The following is a 20,508-nucleotide window of genomic DNA, read 5'->3' as shown; positions in this document are numbered from 1 at the left end:
ACCCATGGCTAATTTTAAAATATGTCTATCGGTCCCACCGGACCCCCCCTTCCTCCAAGCCCTAGGGACCACTACCGCCCTGGGGCTACAATAACATTTAATTAACAAGGGAGTCCGCAGGGACCACTACCTCCCAAGAACCAAATAAATATTTACAAAGAAGAAGAGGGCTGCCTGACTTCCCTCCTGGAACCATATATGGCCCTGGGGTCCGCCACCCCAAAGGTCTGGCTCTTGCTACCTGCGAGGTGCCCTCCCTCGGGAGGTAGCGTTTTGCTTGGCAGCAGCTTCCAGCAAGAGGTAGCTGTGAAAATGCTCCAGCTTGCTGGAAGCAGTTTTTTAATCTCTTGTCCTGCCCACCAGCATGCGGCAGGGAAAGAGATGAAACTCTTGCTCCTGCACACAGGGAGCTGCATTTCCAGCAGCTCCCTGCGTGCAGGAGCAATGCCGGCTCCCGTAGGAGGCTGGAAGCCAGCTGAGACTGCGGGGGGCTTGAGGCTTCCTCCCGCGGTCCCTTCAATGGAGAAAGAAGTACTTATTTCTGTAAAGTACAAATCATTCAAGTGTGTTTTTTATGCAGTTCTGCCTTGTAAAGTTATCTGATGGAGCTGCTCGAGGAACAATCACAATAGGAAAATTATAGATATACAAGGAAACTGGAGACTTTACTGTAGTGTAGGAGATGAACTATACATTTACCCGACAAGATAGCACTTACTATTTAGCCAGTAGAAAGTACTGAAAATACTCCAGTTGGGTAGACATTTCTACTGAAAACGCTGGCCTTTTCTTAGATAAATATGTAGGGCAGGATTCATTCTGGCACAATGCTCAATTCACAGAAAATAAACCTCAACAGGAAGCATTTACAGATATAAACAAAACAGGTGCCCAAGTTGAAGCTCCACTTCTGTAAAGTACTAGTCATCCTAACTTCATGAGCATGGTCAAGGCAAAGCAAGTGAGTTTTCTCTGCATTGTCATCATGAAAAGTTATCAGTAAACTTTGAAGGAGGTTTTTGCATTCTTGCTTTTTTTGAGCACAATATCTCAAGTAGTGACTGTGATGAGTGGGTTCTTTTTTGTCATCTGCTGCTGAGACCAGATAGCGTGTTATCCCTTTTCCAAGGTAGTTGGACAGCTTACTGAAACGCGCCCCTCCCAAAACGTGTTTCCCACTGATTTTGAAGACATGTTCTTGAAGAACAGGAATGTGGTTCTATCTCCACCAAACAAGGAAGCACTTCATTAATGCCGTTGGGTAGTAATCTTTGTTTTTTTCAGTGAATTTGTATGGGCTTTTTTTTAACCTAAAGTAATTTTAAGCCAAACCCATGTCACACATGGCCAAAGACTGCGTGGCACGAGGTTGGTTATGGTTGGCTGCTGGGTCTGGTGAAAGGCCAGGCCCTGAGGCCAACCGCTGCCGCACACAGCCAAAGGCCGTGTGTGGCATAGGGTTGGAAAAAAACATAGAAATTCACTGAAAAAAAAAATTAAAGGTTACAGGGACAATATAGTTAAGAAATAGATTTTTTTTTTAAAAACACAGAAATTCACTTAAAACCATACACAGGGGAAAACCCAAGGAGAAAGCAGTGAAAACGAGAGAATAGCAAGGAGCGGGCACACAAGAAATGAGTGAAAAAGAAAGGCAAAAGCAGTGAGAACGAGGCAAAAGCAAAGAGAATGCACTCAAAAGTGGGGGAACAACAAGGAGAAAGCTGTGAAAATGAGGGAAAAGCAAGGAAAAGGCACACAAAATACAGGGGACAAAACAAGGAGAAAGCAGTGAAAATGGGGGAAAAGCAAGGAGTGGGCTCACAAAAAAACATAGGAAAGGGTAAGGAGAAAGTAGTGAAAACGAGGGAAAAGCAAGGAGAGGGCACACAGAAAAAGAGGTGAAAAAACAAGGTTTAAGGATTGAGAACAAGAAAAAAGCAAGCAGAAGGCACTTAAAAAATGATGGACAGAGCAAGGAGAAGACAGGAGCAAGAGCGATGCAGCAGCACAGGGAGACCTGGGTCTTTTAAAAAAAAAAAAAAAAAACATTTTGCTGCAGATTCACAGATAAAATTTAAAAAACTGTTTTTTGTGCTCCAGCAGGGTCCCTTTGAGACCCCACTACCAGGCGTGAGGTTTAAGCTATCTTTACCCTGCCATCTTGTCTGTTTTTTTAATGTTTTTTCCAGGGACTGAGCAGAGTCTGAGTCCCAAGTTGGCTGCCAGCACTTCTGGTTTGAAGTGCTGGCAGCCAATCCGATCTCAAAGCTTAGGCTCAGCCCAGATATCTATATTTCCTTTTTTTTATATAACTACAGAACTACTGAACGGATTTACACCAAATAACAAAAAGGGTGTTTTCTGGACCAAGTGCTAGCTTTCTGCCAAATGTGTTGTATTTCCGTCCATTGGCTCGAGCTGTAGTTATGTCTAAATATCCCTGCCACCACTTAAAAAACCACCCCAAAACTCTGAAAACAGCAGCTGAAGTGAGTGACATAATAATTCTGAAAATTTTGTGAAGATTAGAAAAAAGGCACTAATGATATTAGCAAATTGGCAAAACAAAAAAGTGTTTTTCCAATGGGAACTATGCCCTAACTATAATTACCTACTGGCAATTATATTATATTATATTATATGAAATAGAGCTAGTACTCAGAGGCAGGAGGAAATAGACCTGTTTATTCGATGAGGTTACCCCAGAGATAGAGCTTAAAGAAGACTTTTGGCGGATTAACAGCCTTTGTCTGTCTAATAAGGCACCATTTTGTTGCTACTTTTATACTGCATAATAAACATGAACAAACGACTACAGACTTTCTAATTTGCAACAGCTTAAACAGTTTTGTAGAATATATTTGGTACTTTATCAAGCACAATAACCATAATACCATTTATGTCATTCAACAATATCCATATATGCTGTATCGTTAACAATCTCTGCATCACTGTAACACTCAAAAATACTAATAGACGGACCCTAATGGGTGAGTATAAATCAAATAGTTCAAACTCGGCAGATGAAAATAACGCAAACCGCACAAATTACAAAATACACAAGTTCACAGTGCTCAATAAAAAGTATTCCAAATGTGTCCACGGGTACAACCAGGGAAAGGTACCATTCAAAATTTCCAAATGGTAAGGATACAAAGAGTGCGGTTTGTGTTATTTTATTATTTATTTCAATTGGCTAAACTTTTTAATAGACTTCAAAGAGCTGTGACCAGGTCAGGATTTCAGAGAAACATATAATAAAATGTTTTTACAGACCTAATGACTTGAAGATGTTTTGGACACTGAGGAACATGTGTGTGAGAAAGTCTAAAAGAGACCACTCACAAAAAAGTAGCTAATCGTCACCTGCTACATATTCTTTTGGACTGATGCAAATTGACTAAATCATTCACAAGATTGGGCAGTAGTATTCCTGGAAATGTGAGCAGTCAGATTTTCCAGGCATACTACTGGCAATATTATGTGACATTTTTCAAGTTGCTATTTCCTCAGTGCATAATTGTATGAAGGATACATTTTGGAAAGGCAGCCACATTGCGCAATCACAGATATTCTTTCTTATTTCTTTTTTTTCTCCACAACCAGAAACACATTTTTGCCCAGAACACCTTTTCTGTACCTATGCCTCTCACAACATTCAAAGGTGTTGCATTCTACCTTCCTCAAACAAAAGTGGCTACTCCGTCCCTATGGTGGAGCACACCTCCAGCCTCATCCAGGGTGAGAAAGGATCAGAAAGGAGTTTGTAAATGTCCACCGTCTCCGAAGTAGTTGGATATTCACAATCTCCGACCTTCCCATTCCTCAGCACCTACATGGGCTTAGCTACTGAGTAATTGTGTACAAGCGTTGTGTATATTTATACAGTAGTAAATGCACTTAACCCTGCTTGGAGTCCTTTTGAGCATAACTCACAGACGTAAATGGAACCAATTGTGTCCTAAAAGTGGATTTAATACCAAAAATAGGTCTCCAAGTTAGGCTCAAATATGTTTCAAGATCCTCCTTCTTATGCTGAGGTAGCTGTACTGTAAAAGAGACACAATAGTAGAAGGAAGGGGGATCCTGAGGATGAAGAAACTTCAGCTTATGCGGAGCTGTGGGAGGAACACGGCTCCAACACAAGGAGGCTACAACTTTTAAAGTGATCTCTCAAATTTAATGTAATTATGGATATGAATATTAAAGAAAAGCCAGTTAATTCACTCCAAACCCCTTTCCCTTCATGGACTCATCCATACCTGTGGCTGCAGGTACACACTTTAGTATTAAATTCCACTACTTATACATCCTATAAGGCACAAACACTTTACCATTACCTTGGCATGTTTCAACTCCAGTTCCGCCAATTCAATCAAATTCTTTTTGAAGGCAGTTACTCTTCGTGCCTTGAAGTCTGTTAACTCTGCCATGTGTAAAAGATAAGAGGGTGTGAGTAAATTGGAGTGCCTCTCCACTCTCATAATCTGACTTAACCATTACTATCATCACTATTACCTTGCACATGATTTAAAGAAATGAAAGGGCATTTATAGTGAGGCCACAGTGTGTGTCAATATCCACAAAGAAAAGCAATCAACCTGAGCTCACTAAGAACCTGGGTAGTGAGTATATGAATACAAAACAGAGGTTCTTTCAGGTTTACTTAGGTTAAACACTTTTGGGTGATTTGTTTGGATTGGCATACTAACCCGTCATCCCACAAATGGACTTGTTAAATGACGTAATTCCAGGATAAGCATATAAAAATACTATAACAACATTGAAACAAAGGACTTTAAACAAAGTTGTATGCATTAAGTAAATATAATACTCAAAAAATAGAAAGATACAGGATATTATGAAAACAGAAATCAGAGCAGTGCTCAAGTGGGCACTTGTATGATTTTTGTGACAAAGAAGTGGTCAAGCACACATAAATTGATAAAAACAATGTCTGCCACTTACATATTTTCAGGGGTACATAAAACTGTGAAATGCATTAGTCCTAGTAATTAGATGAGGCGCAGTCTGATGTAGATATTTTTGCTAGTGTTTCAGTCCCTGTTTTCTATTATTGATCTATGCATTAATCGTGGCATTTTTTTTAATAATCAATGTTTAATAACTATGAACCTTCTCTTTAACATAGGTCAAAAAGGGCATGATATATTTCTGAAGTACTTTGTTACAGTTATCTTGTGGACAATATATTGATTCCTGAACAACTGAGATCGCTATTGTTTTCATTATATACCTCAGTTAAAAAGTACCTGGGGATGCTGTCTTTGTATATTTCACCTCTATATTTATGCATTCTAACCTGTCCAGTTAGCATATTAAACCGACTTTATGTAAAGAACATAGCAATGCCATATCAGCCTGTGTCGTCCACCCGGAGATTGGTGAAAGTATGGTATCCTGCTTAGCTACCCTTCAGAATGGATTACCTGTTTAATAGTTCGGTATTATAGGTATAATTACCATATATTATCTAAATATAGCTACTACATTATCAGTGTTGTGACTATTTATTGAATTCTGTTCACCTCCACTATGGGAGACAGCTGAATAAAACTCTACCAAGACGGCAAGCCAATACAATATACATGGTGAATACAAACCTCTAGTTTCCAGCAGAACGATGCTTGTCGGTTCGAGGAAAGCTAATATGGAGTCATGTATAAACAGCAGTAATGACACCTGAGGTAATGTTCAGTTTAAATGCTATTAAAGTCCTGGGAAAACTATATTAGGACAGCTGGGGTAATCATGGGGATCAGTGTGGGTATTGTTGAACAATTGTTACTTTTTCAAATTATTGAACCATTAATAAATATATCATTGTAAACTTTATACATGTTTTCCAGAAGATGTAGCATGAGCTTTTGTCACTGTTTAACTATCCGCAATTAGGATGTAGGTGAATTTAGGTAAACCATACTTTCAAAAAAATTGTTTACATTTCATTGATATATTCTCAACAGTCCTTAGAAGGCGGCAGGATGCTGCGAGACACATGTTGTCTGTCGTTTTTGTACGAAGTTATAGTTGAAATAAAAGTGGAGCAGACATGGATTAAACAAAAGTTGATTTACAACTGAATAACTTTAATTCTGGATAAACAAGAATAAAATGGAAATTGTTTTATAAATACAAAGTTTCCATTGTAAAACTAAGTATGACTTTGTTATACCCACCATAAAGAAAGATGGTGAAAAATTGTGAGTGCACTAATAGTGCGGGGCTGAATCTCTGCTCTCCAAACTTGAACACTTGAACATTTACATACAGTCTGGAAATTGTTCTTAACTTGCATCTAAATGATGTTGGGCTGCTCCTAAAAGATGTCCTTGCATTGTACATTTATTTGATGCTTTTTAGAGTACTATTTTCTTTTTCCTGTTATTTGTTCATAATGCTGATTATGCCTTTTTCAATTTTTCAATTATTTTATTCAATTATTTGGTGCCATGACCCCCATTGTATAAGGTTTTATAAATCTTGCATCAGCTGAGGCTGTCTTATTTTATTTGCATATTTTAACATATATCAAGTTTCTTTTTATTTTACGTTTTATGAATCACTGATCCAATTGTCTGATTGATTGATGGCAGGTCTCATAAGCTAGACATCTGTTTTGGTTCTTAATTGTTTCTGCATTCAAAGCAAAGTATATATCTCACTTTGACCACAAAGTCAGTGTGAGATTGATTGTTTTCTCTTATTTACCTGAACTTCAATTTGGTATACAATGCCCTCTCTTGATGATTACCTTTGATCCTAGGACACAACCAAAGATACTAAAGGTTTAGATGCGCATTGGGCGGCGAGGAAGGCGTCACTTGTCCCCAAGGGGGCAGGATCCCTTTAACTGAACTCGGCGCTCCCGCTTTCGCGGGACGCGCATTGGGCGGCGAGGAAGGCGTCACTTGTCTCCAAGGGGGCAGGAGCCCTTTAACTGAACTCGGCGCTCCCGCGGGACGCGCATTGGGCGGCGAGGAAGGCGTCACTTGTCTCCAAGGGGGCAGGAGCCCTTTAACTGAACTCGGCGCTCCCGCTTTCGCGGGATGCGCATTGGGTGGCGAGGAAGGCGTCACGGAAGGCGTCACTTGTCTCCAAGGGGGCAGGAGCCCTTTAACTGAACTCGGCGCTCCCGCTTTCACGGGACACGCCCGGGCCAAGGACGGGCCCGTCCTGTGCCCGTCCTCGCCCGAAAGAGGCTGGGCTGGGCCACCCCTTTTCGTTCATAGTAAGGAGTGACTGCTTAAATCGATTTAATTCCTGGTGCGTAATTTGGAGTCTCTTTTGCTTTTAGTGGGCTTTTAAAAGCTTAATTAGTATTGTCTTGTTTGTTGCCACGCTGCTGCATTGCTTACACTATTGTTAAAATGGGCAGGAAAAGAGGAGCATTATCTGGGCCTCTTGGGGGCGGTGGAGGCAGCAGCAGACAGGGTTGTGGCACCACCACATTAGACTCCTTTCTTGCAAGAGCTGTTGGGGTTGTTACAAAAGAAATTGATTTGGCAGAGAGGAGGTTATCCATGGAATTGGAAGATTGGCACCAGGCCCCAACAGATAATGGTCCTCGTGAGGCCGTGGATGTGGAGGTGGATTATCTGGGGGGGAGGGGGGCAAGGTGCTGGAATGGCTGATGCTGAGCCTGTCCAGTCTGAACCAACAGTGTCAACAGAGGACTCTGGGGGCCATGGCCCCTCTAGAAGAAGTAAAAGACTTTTACTATCTTCCCCCCCGGCCTGTCCCGTGGATAAATGTAGCCCTCCCAGAGGAAAAAAAAAGCCTTAAAAAAACTGATACCAAAGACGAAAACACCTCTCCTGGAGCTCCCTAAGGATGCGAGCAGTGACCTTGCACCTTGTCAGCACTTGGGGTACGACACAACTAATATACTGATTACATTTCGGGAGATTATTCAGGAGATTTTGTCTCCTGTGGTGGCGAAACTATCTGCCATAGAAAAAACAGTATCTCTGATTTGTGCGCAAGGAAGTCAAGGAAGGCATGGTGTAGGTAGTTGTGTGGCTTCGACTAGGCATCCCTGCGCCAGTGAGGAGTTGTCCCTTTCAGAGGTAGCCGCAAGACCCTTGGGGTCCATGGGAAAATCAGCTTACCTATTGGTGAATCCTGTAAACTCTGGGGGTCAGGGTGCCTGTGTTGAAACTGCTCCAACTGCACCAATCTCTTCATTGAGGACAGAGAGGACAGTCAATATGTTTAGCTGCAGTAGGCAGCCTGATACGGATTCTGTGGCAGCCGGGGGGGGGTTGCCAACTGCTGTCTGGAAACGATAATTTGAACCCGCCAACGGCCAGGCCTTCCCTGGCCTGTTTGGATCTCCCCCCTGCGTGTGCCCCCTATGTGGTAGTGATGACGAATGTGCCTGCTCTTGTTTCTGGGGCAACTGAGTCTACAAACCAACTCATAAATAAGGTTGGCCATTGGCTGAGCAACAACTGTGATTTTTCATGTAAGGACTTCAAGGATATCTTGTTTGCCAGAAGAATTGGTTGGGTCGGTCCTAAAAATAAGGTGGAGAAGGACGACTGTATTATTATAAATGTCAGATATCCCGCCCTGACTAAAAGGCTTCTTTCTAGCCATTGTTCTCTTGTCCCTAGTGCAGGTTCTATGGGTATGTATCCTTTGGGCTATTTTTATGATCAGATGCGATTGAGTACTGGGGTGTCTCTTGGCTCTGGCAGGAATCTCCCCTTGGGTCAGATCAGCCTGCAGATAAACAGTAGAAGAACCATACAGCAACCTATCCTTGGAAGGGGTGGATTGACAATGCGCCAAGGCGCTGGCTATACAAGAAGAGGTGCCCCCACAGTGTAATCTTATCTCATGGAACATTGCGGTCTATGATGCTAAGTTATCTGATCAAGCATGGGTTGGGTGTGTGGCTAACTATGATGTTATCATGCTTCAGGAAACTTGGTCGGAGGGGCTGTCTGTGTGGGATGGGTATGACAGATATGCAATTCCAGCTGTGCAGTCTCTTGGTGGTCGCTCGAAAGGTGGCCTGGTTACTCTAATTCGCCTCTCTAAGATAGTGGGTGCTTTCCAAATTAACTGTAACCATCAAGGTATATTGCTGGTATGGGTACTCTTCTCCAATCATTTTAATATATTATTGGTCAACTTTTATAATGCTGTGTGGGATGTGGGGTGCCAAATTGGGTCCCTGTTCTCCGTTCTCAAGATTATGAAATATAGAATGGAGAAGGTGGGATTGGAATTTCGTGGCATCATCTCTGGGGACTTTAATGCCAAGTTGGGCAGGTCCAGCACTGTGGTTAATCCCCTCATCCGTGACTGCGAGGACTACTCAGCGCATGGTCCGCAGGACTCTAGAGGCAGGGATTTACTAAAGGAACTCAGGGAGATGGGCCTCTTGAATTTTTATGAGATTGAAGCAGTAGGCACTCACCAACTTCCAACCTATGTGGGTAGAGGGTCTGGATCCACCATCGACTATATTTTTGTGTCTCCTCCTATGAGAGACTTGGTGATTGGGGGTAAAGTGTTAGGCGAGTGCTTTAGCAATGATAATCCCCTTATACTGTCCCTTAAACTACCTGGGGCCCTACGCTTGCTAGGACGTGGCAGGCCTGTAACGGTGGTGACAAAGGACCAGGGTAGGTGGCTTGGGTGGAAGCAAGTAGACCCCCAAAAAGTTGTAGGAAGGGTTGTGGGGGATAACTTACAGCTATTTATGGAAATACTCATGACAGAAGCACCAAATCCCACGACTGTTATGAATGCGATAACAGTAGTAAGTGCAGCAGTCAGAGACTGCCTCTCTTCAGTAGGCAGCCACCTCAGTAAACGCAAATGTGGCTGGTACGACAAAGCCAGCTATGATGCAAGAGCAAATTTAAAGATGGCTACCAAGATTCACCCTAGAGATTGGGTTCTTGTAAAAGAAGCTAGAACAAGGTATAAAAGGGCCCTGAGGGATAGTAAGCTAAAATATAAAGATAAAGCCTGGGAAGAGCTAGTGCGTTCTACAGCTCTGAAGGACCCTGGCCTGTTCTGGAAGGTGGTAAATAGAGGTTCCTTTGAAACAGAAACTTCTGAGGGCCTTGGTTGTAACATCGCCCCGGAGGCCTGGGTAACTCATTTCTGTAGAATCTTTGAGGGTACCCCCCTAAGAAATATTCAGGAGAGCGTGTATGATGTGGCTCCTAACCTAGCAATCAGGTTTTCACTCCAGGAGGTTATTGAGGCGATACAGAGTAGCGCGTGTAATAAAGCTCCGGGCCCGGACTCGATCCCCATGGACTTGTATAAAGCTAACCCTCAGCTATGGGCACCCATTCTCTTAAATGTCCTCAATGCGGTAGTCACTGTGGGCATTCCTGCCTCTTGGAGATTGGCATGTATAGTCCCAGTGTTTAAAAAGGGTGATCGCAATGATCCTAAGTCTTATCGCCCTATATCACTCCTGGATTCCTCTGCGAAGATTCTGGGACGGATTATCCTAAGGCGTCTGGAGGCCTGGATGATAGGAAATGCTATTCTAAGCCGGGAACAGTATGGCTTTAGGGAAGGCCTCGGCACGCAAGAACAATATCTCAATTTACTGATGGTGATCGGTAAATACACGCAGGCCAGGAAAGGTACCCTTTATCTTGCTTTCATGGACCTTAGCTGTGCTTTTGATAAAGTGAACCGGTCTTTATTATGGAAGAGGCTAATTCAGTCAGGGTTGGATCCTAATATTGTAGAGCTTCTCCGATATCTCAATTCTGGGACAGTTGCAAATGTGAGGGTGGGCCCAAATGGGGAATGCTCGGAGGCTTTTAAGCTTTCAAGGGGGGTGCGCCAGGGGTGTGTCTTGGCCCCTACCTTGTTCCTTCTATACACAAATGGTCTGTCTGATTTTCTGATGGAACATTGTAGGGATGTCCCGAAGGTGAAGGATATTGATATCCCTGTGCTGACGTATGCGGATGACGCGGTTCTCATGGCCCGCACAATGAATGGTCTCCGAGAAATAGTTAGAGCCTATGTTATCTTTATGACAGCTTTGGGTTTGGAGGTCAATTTCAAGAAATCACATTTTATGGTTTGCGGAAAACCCATGAGCAGGGTGGGGGAGTTAAGGGTGGAGGATCAAGTTATCAGCAGAGTCCATGAGTTCCCATACTTAGGGGTCATTTTTGATGAGAAAGGATCTTGGAAACCCTGTATTTCTAGAAGGGTTGTGCTTTTTCATGCAACAGTTGGTGCAACCTTTGACTTTGCAGCTAGGGTAGGCAGTAAACCTATCAAACCCCTGCTTGAAATTTATAGGCGGAAATGCCTACCTGTCCTCCTGTATGGTTCGGCACTCTGGGGGTTTAGGGATACCCGAGCCCTTATGGTGGAAGAAAATCGTTTTTGCAGAAGGCTTCTGGGAGTCGGACAAAATATCCCTGGTTTTTGCCTTCACCTGGAACTCGAGCTTGAGTATGTACAGGACATTATTCAATTGGCTCCCCTTCTGTTATGGATCTCAGTTTGGAGTAACGAACACGCCACTCTTAATAGGGATATCTTAAGGGACTGTCTGGCCTGCGACAATGCAAAGCATATTCCCTGGCTGTCGCACATAAGGAAGATGGCACATGACTTGGGGCGGCCTGAATTGTTCGACTACCCCGAGGACCTGACTAGCTACGATACGAAATGGGTTAAGGACATTTTTCTGAGAATCCAGGAGACCAAGAGGGAGGGGGAGGCTCTAGGGAAAAATTCGATCAGGGATTTTATTATGCTAAAGATGTGGGTGGGTCCTGAGCGTTATCTCTTAGAAATTAAGGATGTGAGGGAAAGGACTCTCATAACTATATTTCGCTTGGGGATCATTAGAAGCAATTTGTGCTTCCCTTTAGGTCAGTATCGGGAAAAATGTATTAGACCCTGCCCCTGTGATGGGGTGTCCCATCAGACCCTGATCCATTATACATTGTTCTGTGTCTTTTATGCACCATTTAGAACTCGATTTTTATTACCGCTTCTAAGGTCCAAGGGTTTTGTGCAATATCGCCTTGCTTTTATGTGGCTGCAAATGGCCTCAGATGTATTGGTATGGAAGGGCCTGGGATCTTTCCTGAAGGGAGCTACTACTTGGCGTAAAAATGTAGAATTTTTAGAATGATTTCTCCTATTTTACTGTTTTTATGAATGAGGTTTTTATTTTTATTTTCTTCTCTTTTTATCTCTTATATATATGTATACGTTTATATTTATGATGGGTATTTTTATTATATATGGTTTTTATTGGTATATTAATAATGTATTGGTGATTATTTGTTGTAATGGATGAATTTTATTTCATACCGAATAAAGTTTTCTTCTTCTTCTTCTACACCAAATCTGTTAGAAATTGTATATTGCAATTTCACCATCTGCCGCCTGTGGGAACACCTAAAAGCAGGAGGTTATTCATCTTAGATTTTTCTTTCAAATTAGCTGCTTGAGCCCTGAGCTCATCAACGGGTACCTTAAAAAATAAAACCAGGGGAATTGTATTTTAAATCATCAGCACTTGTTTCTGGTCTCTCTACCAAGGTGCTATTGTTATATTACACAGCCCTGATCTCATTTCTATATTTGACACACTGTATTCTGCCATTTCTCATAAACATGACAATTTGTTGACCTAAACTAACAAACCAGCTATCTCCACTATTGCTGTTGACATTATGCTTGTCTTTGACCCTGCACAGTGCTATGCTGCGTTTAGGCTAGGTTCACTGAATTGAAATGCCATATAAATACCTTAGTGTTAGCCCCCATAGTTTGATACACCCAAGCAAAACGATACACCAATTTAGTCAACTTTGTGATTTCCTTAGATTTTGTATTAAGGAAATATGACCTACAGCTTGTTTGTATGTCATTCTAAAGCTGTGAGGTCATCTTGCTCTTCTATTCAATAAGGCATTCTATACCTCCAGAGGGTTTTTTGTATCTGGCTACAAATAATTAAGGAACATTCAATGTCTCCTTCAGAACCACTCAAGGCATTATCAGTTATTATATTTACCTTCCTTATTTGGTTTTCAAAAGATTTTTATTAGTTTATAATTTCTGCCTGTATTACATTATAGCAAATATTGCCCATACGATGTTCAATGCACATCCAATCTTCAACAGGATGAAGAAATAACAAAGGAAACTTGTAATCACTTTCCCTCCCCATTTACTACACAGAACCTTCCTCCCCCAGTCATCTCACAATCACATATACTTATTTTAGTTACAGGCTGTCCACAGTTATATGACACATGCTTCTTAAAAGTCTTTCCTAGTGAATGGTGAAGATTTTCCTGGGGCGTCTAGGATCTGGAGCACTCACAGTCTTCTTGTGCAGCAGAGTGCTCTTAAGTTGTTGGCCAGATGTTGCGGAAGTGGGCCCCATAACTCTTCTCTCTTTCCATCACTAAGGCTTGTGACTATCTCCATTCCTAATATAGACAACATTTTTGCCCACCAAGTTCTAAGTTTTGGGATCCTAGATTTCCCCAACTCAGCAAATATTCTTGTTTGGCTTGCAGGAGTCTGCTGTTGGTAAGTTTACTCTTTTTCATCTGTACAGGGTATATCCCTTCCATGTGGCATCCTAATATTATTTCTGGGCACTTGTCTAGCTCACTTTCTCTGATCTTTTCAATAGTCTTTAAAACATTTTCCCAGAACTCTTATATTTTGGGACTGTACCATAATTAGTGAGTGATATCGGCCACATCATTACACAGTCCAACATTTGTCAGATCTTTGTGGATTTGTAGTGTACAATTTCTCCAGGGTGAAGTATCAGCTACATAGTATTTTAAAGAGTGTTTCTCTATCCTTGTCATGTCTAATGTGATTAGTGTTTCTAATGAGAATCTCTTTCCATTGATCTTCTTCAAAGTGCAGATACAGTTTTTGCTCTTGTTGTGTTGGGTTCTCTTCAGGTCAGAGAAAATCTACTGCCAGGCCTTGGAACTCAGGCTCCCTGAGTTTCAGCTTGTCTCTTTCCTCCCCATGAACTGCTCAGTGCCACACTCTTCTCTCTCTGACACTGACAGGTATTTTACCTTAATCTATGCACCTCACCCAGTACAGGCCTTCTTACCATGGCAGAGGCTGCTCATAGAATCCTTCATGGGAAGCTCCGATAACAGCCTGTCACATGGTGGCCACCATCTTAGTTTGCATCTTGGCTTTCCATGGGTGTTGTTGCAGTGTTTCACGGGCTCCTTCCTTGTCATCAGGTATCCCCACTGCGCAGCTGGTTTCAAGAGGCCAAGGGGCTCTCACGTGGGTATAACTTGCCTAATTCAGTGTAGCCTAATCATTCTGCATTACCTAAGAATCCTCTGAGATCACGCTTTAATTATGCAAGAAGGGTAATTTTGTGTTTAGTCTTATTTCTTATCACAGTAATGTTCCTTTACCTCCATAATGGATGTGAGGATGCATTTTGTGCTAAGAGATAGTGCTAAATGCAACAGAACTCGAAAAGTGAGCACAAACAGCCGCTCGCTAAATGTGCTCTTGAAGTCGGATTGTTCACCAATTTATTACCCGCATTTACTGCAATTTAATTAGCGCAATATTGATACTTGGGCGCGAAATGGACGCAGTGAGGCAGTTTGTGCTTAGAAACTGTGCTAAATGTAGAAGAACGCGAACGACGATCTCTAGCAGCAGGCTCTGACTCCCTAAATGTTCTCTCGTGGTTGTTTTTTTCCACCAAATTACTCTTACTTACACAAGAAGGAGTAATTGCGTAATTATTTCTAATTCTGCATCATAAAGTAGTGAAGAATTACAGAAATTGCTCCAAATACTCCAGTTTAACCTGGTAATTGAAATTCTGCCCAGGCCTACTAGAGTTGTTCTTGTCCTTGGTATGCTTTGGTGGCAGTGAGAGACGGAAACAAGCAAAGAGCTTCAGGACTAAGTACTCAGCACCATCTTGGCCTAGACCACTCCTAATCTTCCATAATTTAGATCAGTCAATAGCATGTTCCCCACCATACTGCACCATGAATATTAGTATAAAATGATCTGATTTACAGATACAGTCTCACAACAGTTGTCCGTCTTACATGCCTCTGAGAAATGATCATGTGTTTTATAATTTTCATAAAATACAGCCTTTGAAATCTCGAGTCAATAGCAATTGTATTAGTGCTGCAAAAACATTAGAGTAGTAAAATGACATCTCATGCTCTTTGACCTCATTATCTTAACATAACATGGCATCACAGTATTATGGAAGCTGATGAACAGTGAAGACTGCAAAAATGAACCAGCTACCAAAACCAGCAAAAACGAAAACATAAATTTTAAAAATGAGTAGTGAGATAGGTGTGCCAGTGGTTCCCAACCTTTTGACTCCTGAGGACCCCCACTGAATCACTCTCGGAAGCCAGGGACCCCCAAACAATTTGTATGATTTAAATTCAAAAGATCAAACAGTAATTCGCAAAAAATACACAAACAAGTACACACCAAATACTCAAATTACTAAAGATAGAATTATTTTATATTGAAAAAATATGCAAAAACAAAAAATGACTAACTTTTCAATGGCTGGTATTATTTAGGAAAGCTCAATCCTCCAGTCAGATTATACATTTGCCAAGCGACTTCTGTTTTTCTTGCTTAGGTACATAAGATCTGACAAGGCTTTTTCACATAAATATGGGGGTGAGGAAAGGAAGTAAAACCATAAGGGCCTCTCTTTTCTACATAACCTCCGTCACATGTAATTGATTTGTTTTATAGCACCTCTCATACCAGCATAGGGTGTCGGAGCACTTTACAAGGGACTACAAGGTGTAGGAATCACATGTCATCCACAAAGGTAGGCATTTTCTAAGAGTGCTTGGTCTGGAGAATCACAAATTCAGGATTCAGAACATAACACAGTGGTTAGAATTGACTTTAATAATAAGGAAGAATTTATACTCAAGCAAACCTTTTTTAGCAACAGAAGGATAATGAAAGACGGGGTGGGGAACATAACTTACTAATTTGTGCCACGCAGTTTGCATGCAGCTCTTTGATGGCAGTTCATAGCTCACTGTGCTACATTACGATTGTAACTTATGAACTGCACAGTGACAAAAGAATCTCTGTCATAAAAGCAGTAACCTACTGTGCTATGCAAATAAAATAATGTTCTTTGCATGATACACTTTTTTTGCAGCAGGCATATTACCCATCTGCGCTACCTTAGATGAGTCAAAACTGCCACTAGACAAAACTCCCATCTCTCTCCAGCAGGAAAAGTAATCATCAGAGTTATATTGATGCTTTTATTTTCGACCCAAAGCTGCTGGATGTACAAGGAAATTTGCAGTGCTTTTAAAACTGTTGCCCAAATTAAGTAAATAATATAAAACACCCGTGTTTCTGATAGGCCCCAGCTGGAGAAGTGCCGTCCTGCCGACCCAGGCCTGTGGACCCCGTGGGAATGTTTTACAGGCCCATGGAGGTCTGCGGACCACAAGTTGAGAACCGCTGGGTTATGCTATAGGGGATTGTAAAGTAGTCAACACCAGTTGCCATAAAAGCATACGTGTAACAAAGGATAGCCCTGTGAGTGAACTGTTCACACTCCTGATTGCTTGATTGCGTGCAAGATAATACATAGGCAGAAAATTTTCCCCCAAGGTATACACTCGCTTTCCAGGAGATTGAAGCCATCCGATGCTCTTTGTAGAGCACTGCATTTCCCCAGGGACACAGAGATCCCTTATACCAAGATGGAACAGGCGTTATGCAGAAAAAGGCCTTTATCAGCAATGCAGTGACCATTTACACATTGGTGCTGGAGCTAGAAAGAAAGGTGTGATTTCTTTTTTAATTTAAAATAATCTTTATTAATATTATGAATGCAAAAACACAAAAGTAATAAAAACAAAGATTAAGGAGCGTAATAGGGTGTAGGTTGTCTAAAGTGGCTTGTTCTATAGCTAGTCATGTGAGTTTATAGTTATCGGGTGTAGCAAACCAGTGGAAAGCTCATTTGGCTGAAAAGGCTATTTGGTAGTTCCTAACATTGGCAAAGTTACCACCACCCTGTTTGGTAGGAAGGTGAGTTACTTCAGGGCTGTTCTAGGCCTCTTATTTTGCCAGAGAAAGTTTGTAAGTTGTTTATCAAGTTTGTGGTGGAAGTCATCTTATAATATTAGTGGGAACATGCTGATTAGGTGGTTAATGATTGCTATTATCATCATTTTTATAGTGTCAATGCAACCCCACCACGTGATACATTTAGGTGTTCAGTTGTCAAGAAGACCTGAAGTCTTTTTCAAGGTGAGTGTTTCATTATGATTGATTGTATGTGTTAAATCTGATCCAAATTCAATACCGAGGAATTTGAGATAGTGCGGTTGCCATGCTAGGCGTGTGTTTCCTAATATTTCTTTTGTGTTGGGATTTAGAGACTTCACCTCTGAGTTGTCCCTATTCAGTCTAGAGCCGGATACTGATGAGTACGATTCAATCAGTTCCATGATGGCATTGATGGATGTACTGGCATTTTTGGTGACTATTAAAATGTCATCTGCATAAGCAGGAAGGTTTGCCACCATACCATTGATATATTATCATTTGTATAGCGAGTAGGAGTGGCTGCAGAGCAGTTAGAAAGAGAGCAGGCGAAAGCGAGCATCCTTTACTTGTGTCTTTTTCTAATTGTAATGACTAAGATAGGGAATCACTTGTTCGGACTTGAGCACTAGGGCTACTCTATAGGGCCATTATCATTCTTTTGAAATTGTCACCGAGGTTAAAAGCTTGGAAAGAGTCTTTGAGAAAGGTCCAGGAGACTCCATGGAACACTTTCTCAGCATTAAGGGGGTCATTCTGACCCCGGCCGGCGGCGGTAGCCGCCGGCCTGGCTGGGACCGCCAGAAGGCCGTACCGCGGTCAAAAGACCGCGGCGGTCATTCTGGGTTTCCCACTGGGCTGGCGGGCGACCGCCAAAAGGCCGCCCGCCAGCCCAGTGGGAAACACCCTTCCACGATGAAGCCGGCTCCGAATGGAGCCGGCGGAGTGGAAGGTGTGCGACGGGTGCAGTAGCACCCGTCGCGAATTTCAGTGTCTGCTGAGCAGACACTGAAATTCAAAGTGGGGCCCTCTTACGGGGGACCCTGCAGTGCCAATGCCATTGGCATGGGCACTGCAGGGGCCCCCAGGGGCCCCACGACACCCCTCACCGCCATCTTGTTCCTGGCGGTCGAAACCGCCAGGAACAGGATGGCGGTGAGGGGGTCGGAATCCCCATGGCGCAGCGGAAAGTCGCCGGTACACCGCCGACTTTCCGTTTCAGAATGCCCAAAGGAGCACCGCCAGCCTGTTGGCGGTGCTCCCGCGGACCCCGGCCCTGGCGGTTTTTACCGCCAGGGTCGGAATGACCCCCTAAGTGTTATTGCTACTGTAGATGAGATGGAAGATGTTGCTCTTTCCCGAACATGGCAGAGGAGGCAGGTATTGTTTTTTTCCAAAAAGCCCACTTTTGAGTGTGGTAGAAAGAGTTTGAGTAATTTGGCAAGGAGTTTTGCATACAGCTTACAATCAAGATTTATAGGCGATATAGGTCTGTCGTTTTTCGTTAACCTGGGGTGTTATCAATCTTTAGGGATCACAACTATGGTGGCTTTGGCTGTAGTGATGCTAATGATGCCGGCTGTTGCAAAATGGTTAGATAGCTCTTGTAAGGCCAGTTGGCTGGAGGGTTAAAACGTTTTATAGAACTGGCTGTAAAGCCATCAGGGCCAGGCACTTTTTTTCTTTAACAGTGTGGATTGCGTTTATGATTTCCTCTGTGCAGATTGGTTTATGTAAGGTCACTTTTTCCTGCCCTGACAGATGAGGCAGGCTCAGATGGTTTAGGTAATTTGAGCATTATTCTGGGGTTACATGCTAGTCATCAGAGTATAGATCTTCTTCGATTTTTTGGAGTTCTACTATTTTGTGAGGGTTCGTTTGGATGACATTTTTAACATCTTTAAGAGTGGTAATCTATTGTTAATTTTGTTTGTGTTTGAGGTATCAGTCTAGTAGTTTACTAGCTTTGTTGGCTCCATATAGTTTTAGACATTTGAATCTATTGATCCATACACCAGTTTTTTCACTTAAAAATGTGTTATATTCATATTTTGTGTTCAAGAGAATAGAGAGGGTTTTGCTATCTAGGTTTGTGACATGTAGCATTTCAATCTGCTTTATTTCTTCTTCTAATGTAATTAATAAGGCATTATTCGTTTTATTTCTTCCTTTTCATGTTGATTAGTGTCCCCCTTAAGGTGCTTTAAGTGTGTCCCAGAATATTTGTACAGACATGGTCCACAAAGTGTTGTCTGGTATACAGTTTGAGATAGTTATTTTAATTTTCTCTGTGTTATCTGGGTTGGAGAGGACATAATTGTTCAATTGCCAAATGTTTGTTTGGGGCTTTGGGTTTGTCCCAGAAAGCAGCGTATTGATGCAAGAATGATCTGAGATGAGAAGGGGGTGAATTTTTGACTGGTCTATTAGCTTGGTATAAGTTCCAGGGATGGGCGTGTAGTCAATTCTGTTGAAGGAATTATGTGGGGCAGAGAAGAAGGTGTAGTCCCTTGAGTCTGGGGGTTGAAGTATCCAGGTATCCTTCAAGGTGTGTTTAGTGCAATGCTTCTGTGGGGCATTGTGGGCCTTTGAAGACCTGTATTTGGAACTAGATTGACATTCAAGGATTGTGTCTAATGGTAAATTAAAGTTGCATCCTACAATGATTAAATCAATAGGTGGTAACTAGCCTATTTTGTCCAATGTGGTGCTCCAAAAGGCAGGGTCATCATTATTGGGTCCATATACGTTGACAACATGAATATTTGATTCTCCTCTGCTTATATTGGATATTAATTTTCTACCCTCTGCGTCTGTAGTATGAAATTTGATTTTAATGTTTTAATGTGATGACTGCATTTTTTTGTGTATTGCAGGAGAGCATGAGATTTCAAAGATCCAATTGTTATTGAGGGTGCTGGTTTCGCTTTGGTAGATTCTCATTTCTTGCAATATGACGAAGTCCCCTTTGGTCTTGTTAAGGTAGTCCATTATTTGTCCTTTTGTACAGGGTGATGTAACCCTTTGACATTCAAGGAGACAATATTGAGATTGTCAGTGAGTGTGGTACTTGTCATGTCAATACATGTAAGACTGGTATGCAACAGTAGCAAGTATAATGAAAAGAAAAGCTTAACTAAATATGCAGTCTCCTATAAAGTCTTGGCCTGGAAAGCAGATCTGATCTTGAGGTGAGTGTTGGTATTGTGTTATTTCATTTCCTCATTGAGATCTGTAAACAGGGTACGGGCCAGTTAGAAGCTTGTTTGGAACCAGGTCAGAATGTATATATGAATCTCTGAAGAGAACTACCTTACGTGTATCTGTGTCTAAAAGAATGTAAGACAGAGCAATTCCTAACACTAAAAACAGAAGAGTACA

At 42.0% G+C, this 20,508-nt stretch overlaps 1 protein-coding gene across 1 annotated transcript in view; it reads right to left on the bottom strand.

Annotated features, from left to right (window-relative positions):
• The window catches only part of SNX32 (sorting nexin 32), a 276,021-nt gene that overhangs the window by 52,160 nt on the left and 203,353 nt on the right, over positions 1 to 20,508 (bottom strand). The window contains exon 12 of the mRNA XM_069207873.1: positions 4,344 to 4,429. Coding sequence (XP_069063974.1) covers positions 4,344 to 4,429 — 86 coding nt within the window. The remainder of the gene's footprint in view (positions 1 to 4,343; positions 4,430 to 20,508) is intronic.

This window comes from Pleurodeles waltl, chromosome 9, assembly GCF_031143425.1.
Source record: "Pleurodeles waltl isolate 20211129_DDA chromosome 9, aPleWal1.hap1.20221129, whole genome shotgun sequence".
In the NCBI taxonomy this organism is placed as follows: Eukaryota; Metazoa; Chordata; class Amphibia; order Caudata; family Salamandridae; genus Pleurodeles; species Pleurodeles waltl.
This window is presented reverse-complemented; position numbering and strand designations above follow the sequence as displayed.